At 33.9% G+C, this 21,001-nt stretch overlaps 3 protein-coding genes across 3 annotated transcripts; 1 reads left to right on the top strand and 2 right to left on the bottom strand.

The window, feature by feature from the left end:
* Positions 1 to 1,858: 1,858 nt before the first annotated feature.
* On the top strand, positions 1,859 to 5,653 carry LOC122587859. Its single transcript, XM_043760021.1, has 3 exons — positions 1,859 to 2,716; positions 2,747 to 4,158; positions 5,189 to 5,653. Exons 1-2 carry the CDS (start codon positions 2,009 to 2,011, stop codon positions 3,560 to 3,562), a joined length of 1,524 nt encoding a protein of 507 aa, XP_043615956.1. The 5' UTR covers positions 1,859 to 2,008; the 3' UTR covers positions 3,563 to 4,158; positions 5,189 to 5,653.
* A 529-nt stretch (positions 5,654 to 6,182) lies between these two features.
* Positions 6,183 to 15,589, bottom strand: LOC122587156 (bifunctional 3-dehydroquinate dehydratase/shikimate dehydrogenase, chloroplastic-like). The gene is made up of 10 exons (XM_043759246.1): positions 15,298 to 15,589; positions 9,691 to 9,796; positions 9,340 to 9,558; positions 8,436 to 8,776; positions 8,182 to 8,245; positions 7,907 to 8,015; positions 7,642 to 7,791; positions 7,076 to 7,224; positions 6,821 to 6,983; positions 6,183 to 6,505 (listed from the first exon to the last, which is right to left on the bottom strand). Exons 1-10 carry the CDS (start codon positions 15,510 to 15,512, stop codon positions 6,462 to 6,464), a joined length of 1,560 nt encoding a protein of 519 aa, XP_043615181.1. The 5' UTR covers positions 15,513 to 15,589; the 3' UTR covers positions 6,183 to 6,461.
* A 3,032-nt stretch (positions 15,590 to 18,621) lies between these two features.
* LOC122587860 (glutathione S-transferase T3-like) lies at positions 18,622 to 20,249 on the bottom strand. Its single transcript, XM_043760022.1, has 4 exons — positions 20,165 to 20,249; positions 19,771 to 20,058; positions 19,104 to 19,496; positions 18,622 to 18,982 (listed from the first exon to the last, which is right to left on the bottom strand). The coding sequence occupies exons 1-4, from the start codon at positions 20,247 to 20,249 to the stop codon at positions 18,696 to 18,698; spliced, it is 1,053 nt and encodes a 350-aa protein (XP_043615957.1). The 3' UTR covers positions 18,622 to 18,695.
* Between the last annotated feature and the right edge of the window lie 752 nt (positions 20,250 to 21,001).

Raw genomic sequence — 21,001 nt, forward strand, 5'->3', positions numbered from 1 at the left:
AATGCCGATTGATTGAGATTATAAGAAGTACTTTCTGACTCTTGTGTGATTAGAAATAACCATCTAATTCAATAGGTTAAAATTCTATTAGCAATATATATATTTTGATACATATAACTTAAACGACGTCACCAAAAAAAAAAAAGTTCTAGTAGAAAGGCGGTTGCTCACTTGGATATTTCGCTACATATAATGACAAATAGGATTGAAATTCAAGCTTTTACGGAATAACGTTGGGGTTACAGTTGTTTAGTAGAAGGCATTGTTGAGGTGGTTTAGTCATTGATGGCCGTGTCAATACATAAACGTTTTAAATACTTTTTATGCCCGAGAAGTTATAATTGGGGATAATGTGGTTTTAGATGCCGGTGACTGGCTATATGTGTGTACATATCCATGTTTTCGTCTAGTTCTCTAGGAAAAGTATTTGATTGGATCATGTGAGTTGTGATGAAAAACCAGGCTATATGTTTATAGAATATGTATCTCTAGTTGACGTTGACAAGTTATAAGCGAAGACTATGTGTTGTAAGGTTGGGTCGTATTCATGTTATGACTGTACTCAACAGTATTATAATGCACTCTCTTTGTAAGTAACATGCGACTAATCGTGGTTTTGTGAAACGAAAGGATTGTAAATGGGAAAGTCGCACATTGCATAGTATGATAGTAAGATAGGACGTGCAACATATGTATAAATGTTGTTTACATTATTATTTACAGTTTCGAATTGTATACTGCTTTTTGATAATCCTGGATATAGGAACTTTTAGCATAATACTTCAGATTGTCAGTTATAGTTAGTAAACAAGCTAATTCTTACTTACTGAGCGATTGGTTTATATTGCTGATGGTGTGATAATAAGTCATATAAGACTTCCAGTTGTTTGTTTGTTAGAATATATTCTAAATAAAAGCTGAAATGTCTACTGACTTCCCACTTCCTTTTTGTGGTTCTAGATTGGGATTTCAATTATAGGGAGGAGGAAGAACCTTATGAGCTTGTTTTTTTATTCTTAATTCGACGAATAAGTTGTGAAACTGAAGGAGTGGTTTCGGTTTTTGTTATGAATGAGATCATCTGAGTAGTTTTGCATTGTTATATCATTGTGGCAATGGAGTATATCATTATGGCAATGGAGTGCACCAAAGACGAGGCATATCGGGCCAAGATGCTTGCTGAGCAGAAGATGGCTACGAATGATTTTGAAGGGGCTCGGAAGATTGCTCTGAAGGCCAAACAACTGCTGTGTGAATTAGATAACATTTCTCAACTAATTACAGTCTGTGATATCCATTGCTCAGCTCAGCAAAAGATATATGGTGTTGAAAAGGATCTATATGGAATCCTTCAAGTTGAGAGTGTAGCTGACGAAGCAACCATCAGGAAACAGTACCGGAAACTTGCACTTCTTCTTCACCCCGATAAGAACAACTTCCTGGGTGCTGAAGCTGCATTTAAACTAATTGCTGAAGCAAATATGGTACCATCGGATAAAGGAAAGCGGTCTGTATATGACATGAAGTGTAGAGATTCTGCCAGAGCCTTTGATACGCTTCAAAACCGTCAAGGAAATCAAAGCTCTTATACGGTTCAGAGCAATTTCAAAAATGTCCCAAGCTCTCAGTTCAATGGGATGAATCATCATTACAAACAGTCAACATCAAATGCGAGTGTTCGATCATCATTCTGGACATTTTGTCCTTTCTGTAACATAAAATATGAGTATTTCAAAGAATATGTAAACAAACCATTGCAGTGTCAGCAGTGCTCGAGATTCTTCATTGCTCATGACATAGGTGTGCAGGGGGCAGCTGCTGGAGCCCATTTGCTCACAAAAAGATGTAAAGTGTAAATCTGGGTACCAACGGGGCTCAGCCACCTGTTCCTCAACAGAAAGATGTTGAAGGACAGGAAAAGGTCAAAGTCAATATAGAAGAGGTAGCTTCTCATATAGCACGTCAGAAAGCTGTGAACACTGGAGTTGGTGGTAGTTCAAGAACCGTCATGAATCAGGGAGGGGTCACTATGGCACATGTCAATATACAGAAGCCTTTGGAAACAGGAATCTCCAAAGGAATGAACAAAAGAAGAAGAAAGATGGTAGTAGAATCTAGTGAAAATAATTCCGAGGAAGAAGAAACAGCATTGAAGGGAGTTAGTGGTGGTCCTGGCGGTGATAGTGTTGAACGCAGAAAATCCGCTCGACAAAAGCAACAAGTTCTGTACCAGGAAGGTGGCAGTGATGATTTGATCCTGCAAAACAGATCAAGGTTGAGGATAATGGAAGAAGTCCCAGCATGTGATGATAAATCTTGTGACCCAGCTAATGTGGATAAGGAAGTGAACAAACAAAAAGCATGTGAACATGCTAAGAACATGGAGAAACATATAATGAAGGGAGCAGAACCTGTACCACTTGACCATTCAGGCAATTTAAGCCCAGAGATAGTAGATTGTCCAGATTCAGAATTTAGTAACTTTGACAAGGATAAAGAGGCACATTGTTTTGCTGTTGATCAAATCTGGGCGTGCTATGATTCTCTTGACAGCTTGCCAAGATTCTATGCGCTGGTTAGGAGAATTTATAAATCTGAGTTTAGGCTGCGGCTCACTTGGTTGGAGCCTGAACTTGAAAGCAATGCGGAGATTAAATGGGCAGAAGAAGGTTTGCCAGTTGCCTGTGGGAAGTTTGTGAAGGGGAAAACAGAGGAAACATAAAACAGCCTCATGTTTTCTCATCAGATGATATATGAGAAAGGAAGTTGTAGATTTTCGTACGTCATTTATCCCCGAGCAGGTGAAATTTGGGCCCTTTTTAAGGACTGGAATATTGAATGGAGTTTGGACCCAGAACATCACAAAAGATACAAATTTGTTATTGTGGAGATTCTTTCTGTACAAGATGATGGTATCTCTGTAGCGTTCTTATTGAAAGTGAAAGGGTTTGTAAGTGTGTTTCAGAGAACAATCCCAGCGGAACTTGCTAAACTTACAATCCCGTTCAATGAACGGCTTAGATTTTCTCATCGTATTAAGTCAGTAAAACTGAATGGAACTGAAAGAGAAGGTGTACCTTCTGGATCCTTTGAGCTAGATATGGCTTCTCTACCGCTTGAAGATTATTCTTATTCTAACAAGGTGTCGATCAACCCAAATAATGCTATGGGTCAAACTTCTCAATCTCATGTAGAAAAAGTCAAACCTGCTACTCATTTATCAAACACTCGAAAGAAGTATATGAATGGTCTTGATAGCCAAATGCTTAATCTTCGCCGATCACCGAGAGGACTAAAGGGAGGTGATCAGCCTAATGGTGTTAAAGATAGGGTAACTAATGGTCAAAGTTCTCAATCTCCTGAAGAAACAGTTAAACCTACTCCTTGTTTGTCATACACTCCGAGTAAGCGCTTGAATGGTTTTCATAATGAGATGGTTAGTCTTCGCCGATCACCGAGAGGATTAACTGGCTATCAGTCCAATGGTGATATAGACACAATATCTGAAAGGTTTATGAAAAGTCCCTGGATTTCTTCACTATCTCCAGCATGTGGATATTAAAGCATATTTGCCATGACTTCAGCTCTGACAGGCAGATCTCGAAGTTTAAAGTTGGTCAGGTATGGGCATTTTGGGAAAAGAATAGAGGAATTTGTCAATGCTATGCACAAATTAAACAGATTGAAACAGACCCTTTTACACTGCACGCATCACTACTTAAAGTATGCAACATCCCATCTAACTACAGTATTGGACATAATGCATGTGGTTTATTCAAAATTTCTGCTGGTATAACGGAAATGCTTCCATTGGAGTCCTTTTCTCATATTGTAACAAATTTGGGCTTTGTATTTATCCAAGTGAAAAACAAATTTGGGCTTTGTATAGATCTTCTGACCTGAAAGTTGGCGAGTGTAACATTGTGGAAGTTGTAGAAAGTGATGAAAATAGTACAAAAGTATTGTTGCTGACATGTGTTCCTGGCTATAAGACGGTTTTCAAGGCCCTAAAGATAAAGAGATCAACTGAGAAGATACTGGTGATACCTCGGATAGAGTTGGACAGATTCTCTCATCAAATTCCTGCTTTTCTCTTCACAGAGGAGAAAGATGGCTGCTTGAGAGGCTGTTGGGAACTTGATCCTGCTGCTATTACAGGTAAATTTGTTTATTTATGTTGAAATTTGCGTGCAATTATAGTTATTACTGACATTTTGAGTGCATACAGGAGGTGAGAATCTAGACCCATTTACTTTTAAATCAGTTGAGTACACACGCTAGAATTCTGACCCATTTACTGTTTTGTCCTGAATACATTTTGCCCCGTTAACCAACCCGCCTGACCTGACCAATTTGCCACTTACAGTACAGACCTCTTTCAAAGACCTGGTTGTTTAATATTGCAACCCTTAAGGTCTCTCTCCTTCAAGTCCTCATATGCTTTCGGCATTGTTTAGTCAATGTGGGCTTAGCATTTCATGCTCATAAATAGTTTTGGGTCTTCTGTAACGCCATCTCCAAAATCAATCCATATACAAGTAAATATGGATTTGGTGATTAATAGGTTTTAGTAAATTTTTTTTTTCTATGCATGTAACCTTAAACTCATATTTTCATTTACTAAACTGATCATGTTGAATTGTTAATTCATTGGGATTTATTTACAAAGCATGTGTATGACCTACCCACGTGTATTGTTTCGCTGTTGTACTTAGTTAAGATTCTGCTAGAGAATGATCAGATAACCCGACTTAAAATGTAGTGTTAGTGATATAACTAATATTTGGTGGAATTTGAAAGTTTCGTTTAAGGTTCTCGCTTGGTGGATGATGATATAATGGAATGTAAAACGTAGTACTAGCACATTTTGCTGTTTTCCGCACCATGAAATTTGATTGGCAATTGCATAGAGTGATTTGTCGGTATTCTTTGATTTTGGATACTTCTATAATGAAAAAGGCTATAGACATACTTGATCATTTCATTTTCCGTCAAACTAGATAATTGTGTTATTCATTATTTGGGTTTTTAGGTTAAATGATTTTATCACCCATGCCTGTCACCTATAGTTCTTTTTATCTTCTTATTGGTGTTTGGTTGTGTAAGTACTGGTGGTCTCTGGAATTTATTACTAGTGTTAAAGTTAAATGATCATAAACTGACCAAAAAATCCTTATTTTTTGTCCAGGATTTGATTTTGTACAACATTCATGATGAATTAAGTTAGAGCGTACAAGTTGTGACTTGACAACCATTCCGGATGCCTACTTGTTGCTAAAAAGAAATGAAGAAAGCAACTCGTAAACTTGCGTACAACCTGTGAATTATGTAGTCCTATTAGACTTACCCGTGCTATATATATAGTATTATTTAGGAAATTCAACCTCTGAAAGGCAGTTTATTAGTTAGAATACTCCGTATTACCCACATGAGTCATTGTGGGAACCACTTGGGACTTCTCTGACATAACTTCCTTTACTAATACACAGCCTCTAGGCGAGATGTAATGTTCCAACAGTATTGAGATTCAAAACTACTCGTCTATTATATCATGGTCACGACTTAAATTGTGCTAGGTCTATATCAAAAGGTTCTATCTATACTACTCTTTCTCAAAGAGTTATATATGGTTTCAGTGGTCCTATTTAAATTTCTTTTTCTTGTATGCTTTGCATCATTATTATGCCACTATAACTCAAATATAATACACAATATGTATAAATGCATCCTTGCATTTGTTTTTGGGCATTTAACATTATAGATACGTGGATTGTGAAACTCTGTTTATGTTTTAGAGAGGGAGAGACAGATTATGTTTTTGGTATAATTATCGTTCTATCAAAATTTGGTCTTTTTTTCGCTCACAACCGAGTCAAAAATTGCATAGGGTTGTTGTGTGCATGTATGTGTAGACAGTGGTGTCACGTGGAACTATGGGTTTCTTCATCTTATATACGTGTTTTGAATGCAGACTCATCCAAAGCTGTTCAACTCGATTCGATCATTGGATTGAAAAATAAATATTTGTAGTGTTGAATGACATTCATAATTTATTTTATGGAGGATTAATAAAACAAGGTTCAGGTGGTAGCCATAGGATAAAATATCGTTTTGCACCATACCAACAATTAACGAATGCTTACATAATGTTGAAATATCGAAGTTATCCTAATAAAATGATATTGACACAAGCTAGAATATTTGTTTAGCACGATACTAACAATCAATGCTTACAATGAAATAAGTCTATTAATAAAAAAAAAATCAAGAAATGATCGAGTGTTGGAAATTTGGTACAACACAATCTGTCTACACATATACATCATATTGTATCCAAACAATGATGAACAGAAACCTATGTTCTTACCAGAAACTCTTCGTCTGATGCTGAACTTCAGGAACTGCTCGATTATTTAATCGATGAATTCAATCATAAATAAATGGGTATATAGATAAATCAATTAAAACTTTGTTAAAACAATTTCTCGCATGAATTCTTCTGGAGCTGCGGTAAGAAACAAAACAGATACAAAGTCTCAGATAAAAGTATGAAAAATGTATCTATCTTTGGGTGATTTTATTTTTGCAGGTTGATCAAATTTGGATCCCAGTACACGAGTCTTTATATGAAGTCATTTTTTGTATGGACTCGTGAAACAATTTTAGAAGATCCGAATCTTACAACATATGGTACTAAATGTATAAGAACTCATTGACCTGTTACCCAACCCGCTTGACTTGCCTATTTTATAACCCCCTGTTGTAGTTTGAACACTGTCTAAAGAAGAAAATTTTTGAAAAATTTAAGGTTATAAAGGACCTTTGCCGCCAGTGAAAAGATTGAACTGCCCAACCGCCTGTCGAAGGAACATCTCGACTCCACTAACAATAATAGCGCCAGCTTCTTCAGCGTCTTTTAAAAGTGTAGTTTTCCTGGGAGTATAAACAGCATCAAAGACTACAGAGTAATCTCTCAAGGTTTCCTAAAATAAGAAGAAAAAAAAAATGAAATCTGTTAATAACATATCCGAATCCCACAGTGTTAGAATTCTCATATGACAAGAAATATACTAACCTCGGAAACGGGGATTCGCTCTTTACTTGGGTGCATCCCAATGGGTGTTGCATTTGCAAGGACTGCACCCTTTTCAGGTTGAAAGGTAGTCAGCTGGTCAAATGGCCGAGCTTCACCCGACACTGCTAGGGCAAGCGACTTTGCTCTTTCTTTACATACAAACAACATTTTAGTAATCAGTATTTGTCAGGTACATGAATGTTTTAACATTAAAAGCTAGAGGTAACGATTTTATGCTATTTGAATACGTTGATTCAGATTATGTTTCATCTCTAATGTATGAAGTAGGTAAAATACAACATATTTAAAACGGAAATGGGTAAGACAAGTAGAAAATGACCAAAAGTGTATTCTAAATTCATAAAGACCTCCTAAATCATATTCAGGTATTAATTGAAGTTTTGCGAACCTTTATAATTTATTAAAAACATAAAACTTCGGGTAAAAAGTTTTTCAGGTCAACCCAACAATTACTGGTTTGATCCATATCCATTTCGAACAGTTGGCCACCACGACCCCCCTTTTGTCACTTCTAATTTACACGAAAGAGCTGCTAATGAACATACCATAATCAATATCAAAAATGGTAACTCGTGCCCCCCTACTTTTAGCACCAAATGACAAAGCTCTTCCTGCGCCTCCAGCACCAACTAGCACAAACTGTTTTCCGGTAAGGGGAGAGGAGAAGGTAGCTTCTCCGTTTACGAGACCTCGAGCTGAAAAGCAAAGCTATTATTAAATCAGGAATAAGGATAGAAATGAACATATCAACAGCCCCTGACAAAAACTTGTAATAATTTACATAAAAAGATCAAAGTTTAATTGGAGTACCTTTTAGAGCATCCTCAATTGCTGTTATTGAGGCTTCACAATCTGTATTATAACCAATGAGTTTTCCGTCACTGAGCCTCTTTACAATAGTATTAACCGCGCCAATTGACTGATCAAAGATACAAAGTTTGTTAGGTTTCGGTACAAAGTAATCAAGAAGCAAAAATTCAGATAAAAAATCGGCACATTCCAATGAAAATTCTAACATGTTCATTTTTTGTAGTTCCCAAAATTTCTTGCTCAAACAAAATTTAATGTTTAAGATAAACACCAACCTGAGCTAGAGGATGGACTTCATCACAGAATTCCATTACTGCTTCCTTGTATGGAATTCCAACACTACAAATAATGATGAGGAAAAATGGTGTCACGGAACGAAAAAAAAAGTAAATTCTCTTAAGGGTGTAATGCTATGATTGAAGTTGTAAAAAAATCTAGGGATCATCTTAAATGAACAAAATATTTCAACCCAGTTCATCAAGTTAATGTGAATTTTAGTGTCTCAATCTATAAACACACACACACACACCTGTAACCAGCAAAATCAGGACTCTCGTAAACAGTAAAGAACTGTTTAAGATCATCCACGAACATCGGTACATAAACCCCATTGTAGCCCACGTGTCTGAAAGTAGGATTATGCAAAATAGGGCCTTTACTGTGGCTTACTGGCTTTGAGATTAGTCCAAACACTTTTGTATCGGAGTCTATATTGTCAACTCCGTATGCTTCTCTAAGGCTTGCTAGAGTTGGCAGACCAGGTACTTGATTTCCTTCAATGGATCCATACACAAAAACACCACCAAACTTTGGACCTAGTAGTTGACTAATTAGGCCTCGCTCTCCTGTTGAGTATGCAATTAAGGGTACCTGAAGATAGTCCAATGTTAGTCTTCAGATGAAACAATGTTTTCTTGTAGTCGGGCAATATGGTTAAAGTAGCTAATAAAGGAAAAAGTCTAAAGGTATACGCCTCTTGGAGTATTCAAATACTTGAATATTTCAACTGTCATCATATAACTTTTTACAGTTGAATTTGCAAACTGTTGGCAAGTCCAATATGACCCGTTACCCAACCCGTCCATGTTGCTACCTCTATAAAATAGTAACATGAGTGGATTTAGCCTGGAAGGTTGTATTGTAGAACTTTGTCATTAAAAAAAGTGAAGAGGTAAACATTTTCATGGTGGTCCATACATCAATTAGAGATCCTGGATCCACCACTGAATCTCGCAAAGAGCACAACGTATTTACAAACTGATTTTGGTATGCAAGATTCATCCAGTTCACTTATTATCAAGGGGTGGTGTAGATATTCAACAAAACAATGAACCCTTTTATTTAATCAAACCATGTGTACGTCTATAAATTATAAATGACTTGCCTAGTTCATGAAATAAAACTATTATAGGATTGAAAATAAAAATCTGTACCTGGCAATGCGAGAGCAGATGAAAAATTCTTGATAGTTCTGTAATATCACTTGCATTTGTAACAAGTTTCATTATATCTGCTCCAGTAGATTGCATTCGTGTTACAAGATGACTTAGATCTTCCTTCAAAGATGTCACTTTATCCATGAAACATGATACTATAATCTTGCAACGGCTTTGCTGACCAAGTTTGTGTTTTTCCATGATATCGGAAGCTACCTGAGTAAATTTGGCGCAAGAAAAGTCCATTATTAGAAAACTCCTTAAACACCACTTGTTAAAAACTTAAAAAGGGTCCGAACTCTTCTGATTATTTGCTACTTATGTTCACTTATTGTAAAGTTATCTCACCTGAAGCTCTAAGTCAATATAATCTGCACCCAAGTCTTTAGCGAGTAAAAGTGCTTCTAGCCTTGAGTTCTCATCACCATCATACAGACCACCATCCCATTTTGGCCTGTACAACAATGAAATGAGACTTAATGAATTAACAAATTATGCAATTTGAAGTCATAACCCAGCACAAGAAATTCAGGAATAGCATATCATTACAGGTCTCATGGTCTCAGTCTCGTTCGATGATATTATAAACCGATAGAAAGATTGTCTTCCATATCAGAGAAGGTAGTTTCTACCGTATATCTATTAGTCGATTTGGGTTATACTTATGAACTTATCTATAACTGGTCAGGGTCTCGAAAGATGTCCAAAGTGTATGTTGCATATAACATCCTACGCCACTTTTTCCCAAAATGATAATGCTCTTATCGTACTAAATGACTACTGAAAGCATTTACAGGTCAGTTGAACGTGTTTTGACTCGCACAAAAGAACCTATTTTGACACAAAACAAGTTTTGACCAATTACTCAAATCGCCGGACCCTACCCCATGCACTACTCATAACGAGCGTGAACTTACTAGCCATGGGAGTACGGTCTGGGAAGGGGGACATCTTTTCGCTCAGTCATGTAGTTTTATCAGTAATTTGTTTGGAAAATCATCTTTCTTAGTGTTATATCTTGGTGCCGTGACTTTCAGCCCCCTGATTATATTCTTAGTGTTATTTCTGAGTCCCTACTAAATGCGTAATGCTAGAAGTATATGGTCCAAACTCCAATCAACTTGATCTCTTGGTGCGTAGACATATATAATTCTATATATATAAAAAGTCATTAAATGTCTAAATTCCAAATTTTGTTTCCAGAAATTGTGATGTGGGGATTAGTAACAGCTTAGATTTGTGATGCTTCATGGAATCATGGCCCTACGAATTTTATATTTTGGATTTAAAATGGATACTAAAGGTCCACCACCCCTGTGGAAGTAGTCGGAGTACAAAAGAAATAGGTGTTTGATAGCAGTAAATTGGTAAATTATAACCCTCTTCCTTTTCCAAAAAGAATTAGAAAAAAACTTCTTTAATTTTTGTAAGTATAGAAAAGTAACTAAACACCTAATCCCGTATTACCCTTACCACAAAGGTGTATAAAAGTGGCTTTCAGGTTCTTATAAAAAGGATCTCAAGCGTGAGGATAAAACCCTTAACCTTTGTTTTTAGAGATATAAATGTGTTAACCACTTATTTTACCTTGCTCGTTTTTATATAATTCAATTACATATAATGTATTTAGTCAAATATTTGATATAAGAGTGCTCTCATGTTTGTCGGATTTGCTCGCCACTATGTGTCACAAAAGTAGCAGAGTCAGGATTTTTAGTTTGAAGTCGCTGAATAGTTTTCATGATACTACCGAATGTAAAAATTATACTACAAAACTAAACTAAACCAGTCTGTGATTGTCATTTACCTTTAAATTAAATAAATATATAAAAATAATATTAAAAATATAGCGTTTTATAGATATTATAGGGTTGTCAAGACCATTACATAGCTCCGCCACTGCAAAAGTTGATACTAACGGCACCGCCTATTGGCTGACCGCCTCAGTTTATTAAAAGGGTTATTTCTTTATAATGTATATGTGTATTAATATCGGAGAAATAAGTGATGAGAAAGTATTCTAATAATAGATTTCAAAATTAGTTTGAAAATAGAAGGTACAAAACCGATAAAGCTACGTCACTATTTGAAATGGCCTAATAATACCACATAAAAGGTGTGTTACGATGTGATAGACCATCTCCAGTAGATATGTAGTCACAACATGTTATTTTGCAAGTTGGCATACAAAAAGTAATGGCACACACATCCGGAGATTCTGCACACTTGTTTCTTTTCTTTTTGATTTATGACGATGAAAATTTTATTACTACTATATTTCTTTTTGTGGCTACCTCAAATCCACAAACATTATCCTATTCCCACATGATATATTCAAATCCAAATTTACTTGTTCAATATTGTTGAAAACAGTATTAATCAACTATTAGGAACTTTCCAAACCACTTTTAGTCAATATGGACAATCAACTAAAAACTTGCAAATTTTCGGTGCTAAACAAATTGCAATTACATGGATTCTTAAGTTTTCATATCTATAAGACAAATAATTAATAAGTATCTATATCTATATCTATAAAATATATATACTATTAAATATTCTGTTTACTTATCATATCTCTATATATATAATAAAATAAGATTGTTTCTTATAATTATTTTTAGAAAGTTTTTGATGTGTAAAATCTATATTTTACCTTAAAACTTTTTTTTATTTAACTATGATATCATATATAAATAAAATAGAAATAACCCTTTACATGTTTAATAAAAGTACTAACCATTTATTCAAAAAAGGAAAAAAAAAATTCTCTCTTATATAATATTACAAATAAAATTTTTTTTTTGATTTACTTAATGAGGTAGTCATTTTTATTTTAAAAATCATTATTGTGTTAGTTGATATATTAAATATATAATTATTGTGTTAGTTGAATTATTAAATTTATATCAAGTTATAATGTTTTAATAACAAATACTGTATATTTTTTTAAATATATTTCTATAATTTTAAATAACATGTCCGGGTTGAATAACTAGTTATGTATAATAAATCCTTGATATTGTTATTATTAGATGTGAAATAAAGGATAATAGGGGAAACCTAGCCCCGATACTACAATTAGCTACCAATCGACTTATTCCGTATGAACCATATGATATCGGTACAATAGCTCTATTATAATCCCCACATGATTTAGGAATTCCAAAGTATCAAACTCGTATCTTTGAAACTTCACATGTAAACTTAAGCTTCATTGGTAAAAAATATCTTAAAAAAAGAATTTATTTATTTATTTATTTTGTCAAGCTGGGATCAAACTTATGATCTTAATGTCACAAAGTGTTTTTCTTGATACTAGGTCAACTACATGTTGGGTATTAGATGTGATATCATTAACTATGTTAAAGAAATAATTAACTTGTTGATTTGAGAAAACCGAATCATATTAAATTGTTAATCCTACACGCAAACTAAATCAAAACGAAACTGTCACGATAATGACAAAACGAAAAACAAAAAACTGTTAAACCACACACAAACTATTTGAAATAATACTATTTGTCCCAATAATAAGCAACGTACGTAAATAATCAAGGATTAAATTGATTTTGTTAGAAAAATTAATTAGTCACAAGTCACTATATTCTCAAATTTCTTTTCTGTAAAGATTAAAATGGCTAAAGTTTTTTTTACAAATCATATGATAAAACAACATACGGAAATTATATGCTGATTAAATAAATAAAAAAAATTAATCGATGCAATAAGTAGGAAAATGCCAAAAATCAACAAGAATCACAACTTTGTGAAACCGACACTCTTGAAAGATACAAGGTTTATATGGTGAAGGTGCAGCCATGCCAATGACCAAGTCATACAATAGTTTTGTCAGTCCTCAAAATCTATTTTTGCATAGAAGTGTTTTAGGGGTTTGATGAAAATTGAAAAAAAACATGGTTTTATTATCAATATCCATCTCGCAACTAGTACGAGAAAAGATAAATAAAACAACACAAAAAAATAAATTTAAACGGTGGATTTTATGTTGCTTATCTTTCAATACTAAACAACAATCGCCATTTTCGTCGTTCTTGATGGGTTTTTTTTTTTTTTTTTGTACCCTAAACAACAAAGTCACTCAAAGTCTTTATTTAATTAATAAGTTCCACATTATTAAAAATTATATTGTAAATATTACATATCTTAAAGGTAATTTTTTAGCTTGTATTAATTAGAATCGAATGCAATTTCACATATAGAAATAATAAATAAAAGTAATTAGTCCATTAATTGCACGTTAGCCTTACAAAAAAATATAAAATAAAAGGTTGCACCTTAAACTGTCCCTTTCCTTACGAATTACGATGTCGTCAATATGATATTTAGGAATATTAAAAAGCATTTAATTTATTTATTTATAAGACAAAAACATATGTACTTACCCATAAGTATTACTAGTATGAGAAGAGATTTGCTAATTAGTTATAATGTCTTATTTTAAATAAATTTTGATGTATTTATAATTTAGTTTGAAATGATAAAAACTAATTTAATTTAATATATATTAAATGCCCTTTTGAAAATTGGTATTGTGAGAAATGTTCATTTGAAAACCAAAATTTATATTTAAAAACAGAAAACTAGTTAAAGACATTGTAATTTAAAACTAAACACATTGTGTTATTTTGACCAGCTAGTTTTCACATAAATTTAAATTTTTAAATGATCACAACTCTCATTTCCTTACCAAACAACAAAGACAATAGATTATTCTTTCTTTATAGGAAAATGATCAATCTTTCTAAATATTATCTTAGACATCCTCCTAAAGCAATATGAATATGACAAGTGGTAACCATTTAATCTCTTTCATAATTTTACACTTTTATTTTTCACATGTTACTGTCCTATAAATCAGAAAATTTTTTTAAATTTATGAATTAGCTAGATTAATTATTTTTCTTCATTATAAGAACAAAACTTTGAAGTTCTAACTTTTGATTTGAATGTACCCATAGTAATCAATTGGATAAAATAAATAAATATAAAAAAATAAAACAAACATTAGAGTGCTTAATCCAAAATGTTACATTAAACAAACCATCTTATTATTACTACTATTATCATCATTATTATTATTGATTTATTTCATATAATTTTTAACAGTGAGTTTCCAACGAATTAAAACAAGTTCATATATTTTTAGATGGTGACGGACTGACGGCCTAAACTCAACTAAGATATTTGGTTGTCTAAACCGAATCGTATTACCACGAGTTAAATATTGTGCAAAAAGAAAAACATAACAGGCTCCCCCACAACAGTCGAGGATTAATAGGAGCAAAACTTGGCATATGGCAAAACCCCATCTCCCGCCTCACGAGAGAAACCCGGTCTAATGGACCAGTGGGCCATTGGCTTTTATATGCATTGTCGGGTAATAAACAAAATATTACAGTATTGTGTTAGTACATTTGTACATTATTTAATGTTATATTTTTTTCCCCAACATTTATAGTTTATTTGACAAAAAGTTGTGACCATTTAATTAAAGAAATGATAAACATAACATTTGAAGCGATACGATATTTAATTAGTTTAGACATACATAAAAATATATTGTAATATTACTCTTAAGAAATGATTATATTCGAGACACAAAACTTTTATACCTATAACAGCAAGTTAAGTATTATATACAAGTTATATTTATCATTTCCCTTTAATTAAACATGTTAATCATTATTAATATACTTACAAAATATATATATGCAAATGAAGATACACATTTTTATAAGGAATCATTCAATATGTGTCTTAAGGCCACACATAAGATGAATGTATCATAGTATATTTTTTTACTAAAAATAAAAAATACATTCTTCAAAAATAATCTTGGCTCCCACATTAGATGCATTACTCTTATGTGTGCTCTTAAGACATAAATAGATAATTCTAAATTTGTAAGTAAATGTAGGTGTGAAGACGTACCGATAAACGACGACAACCGGGAGTGGATTATTACAGATAAGAGCAGGGAGATGTTTTTTGGGGTTGAAATCTTTCAAGAAATCAAGCCTAAGTTCCACCAAGTCAGCACCTTCAATCTTGGCCTGATACATGTCATTGACCATTTGTTGAACAGAGGAACTCATCAATGGCACACACACCATTGTTGTACTTTTAAGCACACCAAGACTACCCATTTTGTGTATGTATGTTTGCTCACCAATAAAAACACATATAATGCTTGGTAGAGGTGGTTGTTTTGGGTGAGGTCTAAAGGATTAGTTTTGATACGCTTTTTATATGCACGAAAGAGTGAAAAAAAAGTTGGTAAGAAGAGGGATAGAGATTGGGGAGTTGGTGAGTCCTACGTGGATACCCCAAGCTCACATTTCAAATACTCCATATAATTTCTTATTCCTACAATAAAACTTTGTTCATCTGAATCTTAAATTTTTTTTAAAAATTAGGGGATAAATTCTAGCCATTGGATTATCTCCTCAAAAATAAATCCCAACCCTTTATCTCTCCCTTCCCCTTCCTCTCGTCTTTTTCCCCCCACCAGGCCACCACACACACACACACACACAATCTGATCGGCGACGGAATCTTGAACCACCGCCATCTCCACCTTTATCTCTGACCGGCGACGACGACGACGAACAACTCCTCCTCCTTCTTCTCAGGCGATACAACCGCCGGAAAATGCAACAACTTCGCCGGAAAACTTCAAACGCCGATAAAACCTTCGAACCTTTGAATTAGAACATCACACTTACACCAAAACACTCACAATCACACCGTGAACAAACCCTGACCAGAAATTAATTCGATCTACACTCGCCGGAAAACTTGAAAAACTCACCGGAAACTTAAAAACGTTATAGCTTTGTTGTTTCTTCGAATTAACGCATGAAACTTGTACCAAATCACTCAGAAACACATTCCGCACAAACCCTAGCCAATAAACACTGTTTTCGAGCTCGCCGGAAAAATCACAGTGTCACCGGAGAAGATTCGACGACGTTAGTGTCTTAGTGATTACCAATTAAGCTTGATTTGGCTTGACCAATCAAATATGATTGGACAATGTCGCCGGAGTAATTCACCGGAGTAACCAATCAAGCTTGATTGGCTTCACCAATCAAATATGATTGCACAGTCGCCGGAGTAATTCACTGGAGTAACCAATCATGTTTGATGGGATTTTGATGATGGTTGATCCAAGGGCTGAGATTAGTCCCTTGGTTTCCATCATTTTTAAAGGATTCATATGAATACAACCCATATAGATAAGGAGAAGTGAAGTTAGTGCTGTTAGACATCTAAGTTGGGTGAAATCCATCTTACATACTAATTTTTTAATATGGCAAAAATCATGGGGGCCCATTATTTATACATTATATATTTATAGATTAAAAAATTAGCATGTAAGGGATTTCACTCAAGTTGGGTGGCGTTGTCTCACACCTTCACTTTTCCCCAAAATATATATATATATATATTTATATAAATGTGTATCAAACATTACTATAGACAGTATAGATTATGTTGTTTTAGTGGCTTCACGCTAGAATGATATTCATACAACAAAATTTAGCCATCTACAACAAAAGAACTTAAAACACATTGTACAACTGTACAATGCAGGAATTGTTGTAGATGGTTGAAATTTATTGTAGAATTATCATTTTCCTAAAATGAATAAGGTGCATAAAAAAGGAATGTTGTGTATAATTAATGAAAAATTGAAAATTATTGACCAATATTTTTACAAATAATAATTTCCTAAGTATTGTTTATAGCCTTAACGTTACAATAAGAGTATCCAATTTATAATACAAATTCGCTTATCAATGAAAGATTATAAATTGAAGGTGTTAAAGTAGTACTCTAGGTAAAAATTAATTCTCAACTTGAAATTTCATGAGCAAAAATATATATTCATTTTGTGGTTACGGAGGTTTATGACTCCAAACTACCCGTAGATAGGCAGTTGCCTTGAGAAAGTGGGTTTAGAAAATGAGTCGGATACATAAGTTTAAAGAAAAAAAAAGAGTTCGGGTATTTTAGGTAAACGTATATATTAAAGTCTAAAAACAACCACAAATAGCAATAATACTCGACTTTTCTTTCATACACTTAACACATATGACACATGTATCTGTTTACCAGTTTTATTTGACAAAAAATAAATAATTTTAGAGAAGGTATTTGCAGGTGGGAAAATAGAAATTCAGGGACCAACAGATTTCCCCTCAAAATAAGATTTTTTTTAATTGGTTGAAATCAGATTAAAAAAAGGAAAGACATTTGGAAAAGTCAAATATTTGCAAGTGGGGGTGAAGAATCTGACTATGAAAAATAAAAGACAAATTAAAATAAGAAAGGGGGTGTGAAATTGGGTGGAAGGTGTGCAAGAAAGGTGAAAGAGTTGGTGGCAACTCTTGGCAAGTCTATTTGTGTGCAGTTGTGATTTTTTTTCAAATAAATAATGGCTAATCTCCTTTGAAGTACCAACATTTTTGGATAACATTAATTTGGTCAACAACTGTAATAGGTGGCTTTAAATTTCACCATGAATTCTTGACAAATTGGTTAGTGATGAAACTTAAGTTGATAAAGAAAATGATAAATCCTAGTAATAACCAAATAAGCTAATAATTCTTCTAATACATTAAGAAGGTGACATATGATATTCACTAATTTATTTTTCATAATCTTGCTCTCTGATTTTTTGACGTGTCATCATCTCATGATTAGGAGAATTATTAGGCTATTTTGTTTGAAAAACTAATCATTTCCTTTTTCATAAATATATATAAATTATTGACAATAAAATAAATGTTGTAAGCTATTATGGGGATTATGAACAAATTTCTCAGGATCATTATTTATAATTTTAGAGGTGAGTCATTGGGGTGTTAACTTAGGCTAAAAGGAGTGAGACATATTTAGGGTGGGAGGATATCCATCATGTGGCGCCACGTAAGCAAGAGAATTTTGGTGGGAAAAAGGGGAGTGAGGCATATTTAGGGTGGGGGGATAAATGTCATGTGTCATCCATGTTTCACCTAGCATTTTTTTTTTTTTTTACTTTTTACATATTATTTTTAAGTTTTTTACTTCAAAACATATAACACATCCATATTAAACAAACATTCCACATAATTTAAAAATAAAGTTCATTACATAACAATTTTTAAACAATTTAAACAAACTAAAATTAAACATAACAAAGTCCAATACTTAAACAAATTAAACAAACTAAAACTAAACAAACTAATGATACTTCTCCCTATATTCTTCTTTCGCCTTCTCCATGATTGATCTATCTTCTTCATTAAGATAACCGTAGTCGGTGCTCAACACTTTCAACTGTGCTAGCTTGAGTTGAGCATTCTTTTATTCAAGTCTTTTTCGTCCAATCTCCACCTTTTGCTTGCCCAATTGATCCGCTCCCTACTCGCCTCAAACAAACCATCCAACTTCTTCGAGAGATTATCAAACGTCTCCGAATACCTAGCCACCGCTTTTCCCTTGCCGGAAGAACTCGACGACCCTCCATGAGCGGCTTTCTTAGCTGCGTCTCTCCCGCACGGGCGCTCCAGGAACGCTGACTCATCCTCGGTCATGTTATTTAAATCAAACTCGAAACGTGCATCCGAACCTTTTTATACATAAAAGATAAAAACATGTTTGCAATTGATAAAACATAAAACATAAAGAAAAGGTAAAAAAAATTTTTTAAAAACAATCGAATTAAATAGATAAAGAAATGAAATTTATACCTTGACTTTGTGGTTCGTTGGAGGATGACGTTTTCGACCTTTTTGTGGTCGGTTCTCCACGGGTTGTCTTAACATTAGTGTTGGTCACATAATGAAACTTCGACGACCATCTAATCTTTTCACAAATATCCAAATACTTGAAATGCGTCTTGTAAGTCCCATGAAACTCGGCGAGAGCTCTCTTAATCACATCCGTATCATTTGCACCACTTTGATGATTGTTCGAGTTAGTGAGACGAGTGTAGATTGCATTGAAGTTTTGGATAAATGGACGGATACCCCTCCATTTTGCACCAATACCTTCCGGGTCACGATAATCTTTCGGCTTCTTCAAAAGTGTTCTCAAACCATCCGTTATCCTTATCCAATACGTCTTCTCCTTTTGATAATTAGCTAATAAAAACAAAAAAAACATATAAATGCTTATTTGTTTTATACATGTAACCCAAATATATATATATATATATATATAAATATATGTATAACCGAAATATACGTATAAAAATATATGTATAACCGAAAATAATATGTATGTACAAATATATATATATAACCGAAAAAAAATATATATAAATTTGAATATATTTCCGAAAAAAAACATATAAATGTGTATATATACCGAAAAAAAACAATATAAATATATAAATATAACTGAAAAAAATAATACCTTCCTCCGGGTCTTCGGTAACCGATAACCAAGCCGCGCATAGCGCCATTCCTTCCTCCCGTGACCATGGAATCGAGGGAGCTCTCAACCTCACTTCGCCGGGGGACTTTTTCTTGTGTGAACGCTTCTTGGGTTTTGAACCGCCGGCTTGGTTTTCGGGTTGACTTTCGAGTTGAGATTCGGGTTGCGTTTCTTGAACAATTTCAACGTCGGGGGAAACGGGCGTTGGTGATGGTGGTCTTGACGATGATAGTCTTGGAGATGGATTGTCGATAACTTGTTGTTGATCTATAAAAAAAAAAGATTATATATATACCGAAAAAATTATATAAATATATATATATACCGAAAAAATAATATAAAAATGTAAATAAAAAGTTACTAAAAAATGAACCCGGCGTGTTTTGTGGTGGCGTAATCCCACCAAAACTGTATAAACCCTCTTGTCGTGGCGCATAGAATGGTGTAAACCCCGACATTTGTGGTGGCGTACGTAGAACCCATTTGTTGGATCAATTGGAACAACATCGCGTTGATAGCATATTAGGATCGTTGATGTCTTGTTGATTTTGATTAGGACGGACATAACGATTATTATTGTTATTAAAAGGGTTATTATTATTAAAGTTATTATTATTATTATTATTAGGAAACATTGTTAAAAATCTATAGAAAAGTGAAGAAGAAAAGAAAGAAGAGACAAGAACAATTGTGTGATGTAATGTGTATATATATAGATGATAAATAATTTTGAAAGGTAAAAAAAAATTTTTTTTTTAAAATAAACTAGCCGTTCCAACGGCTCACTTTCTTGGAGGAAACAAAGTTTGGGGCGAGAGATTTTTTCCGCCCAAAAGGGCTTAGGGGCTTAAATGTTTAGGAGGGGTGGTGTTCATGGCAAGAAAAGGGGCGAGATTACCCCCCCCCCCTTCCGCCCCACTCCGTTTAGTCTTAGTGTCCAGTGGGTCTTTCACAATATTGTTGTCTACTAAGGGTCTCATGTTCGAATCATGTCACATGCATATGTGGTGAGGGTTTTAGCAACGCTATACTCATCTAACAAATAGGAAGCAAACTTTTTAGGGTGTTGCTAAAAGTCAAACCGGTATGGGCGCATCCACGTGAAGGTGTTAACTATTTATTCGTTGATGTTTGAATAATTTAGAGGTGGTTATGACAAAAAAAAAACAGAAATGACCATGAAGTACGCAATTTATCTGTGTATATTTGA

The sequence above is a fragment of the Erigeron canadensis genome, chromosome 2, assembly GCF_010389155.1.
Source record: "Erigeron canadensis isolate Cc75 chromosome 2, C_canadensis_v1, whole genome shotgun sequence".
NCBI classification, from domain to species: Eukaryota; Viridiplantae; Streptophyta; class Magnoliopsida; order Asterales; family Asteraceae; genus Erigeron; species Erigeron canadensis.

Coding starts and splice junctions, on each gene's coding strand:
- LOC122587156 (XM_043759246.1), bottom strand. CDS start 15,512: ATGGGTAGTCTTGGTGTGCTTAAAAGTACAACAATGGTGTGTGTGCCA. Junction 8,777..9,339: donor ATCTGCTCTCGCATTGCCAG/GTACAGATTTTT, acceptor GACTATCTTCAG/GTACCCTTAATTGCATACTC. Junction 8,246..8,435: donor CCTGATTTTGCTGGTTACAG/GTGTGTGTGTGT, acceptor CATTATTTGTAG/TGTTGGAATTCCATACAAGG.
- LOC122587859 (XM_043760021.1), top strand. CDS start 2,009: ATGAATCAGGGAGGGGTCACTATGGCACATGTCAATATACAGAAGCCT. Junction 2,717..2,746: donor TGAAGGGGAAAACAGAGGAA/ACATAAAACAGC, acceptor TTTTCTCATCAG/ATGATATATGAGAAAGGAAG.
- LOC122587860 (XM_043760022.1), bottom strand. CDS start 20,249: ATGTCGGGGTTTACACCATTCTATGCGCCACGACAAGAGGGTTTATAC. Junction 19,497..19,770: donor TACCGAAGACCCGGAGGAAG/GTATTATTTTTT, acceptor TGTTTTTATTAG/CTAATTATCAAAAGGAGAAG. Junction 18,983..19,103: donor CAACGAACCACAAAGTCAAG/GTATAAATTTCA, acceptor ATGTATAAAAAG/GTTCGGATGCACGTTTCGAG.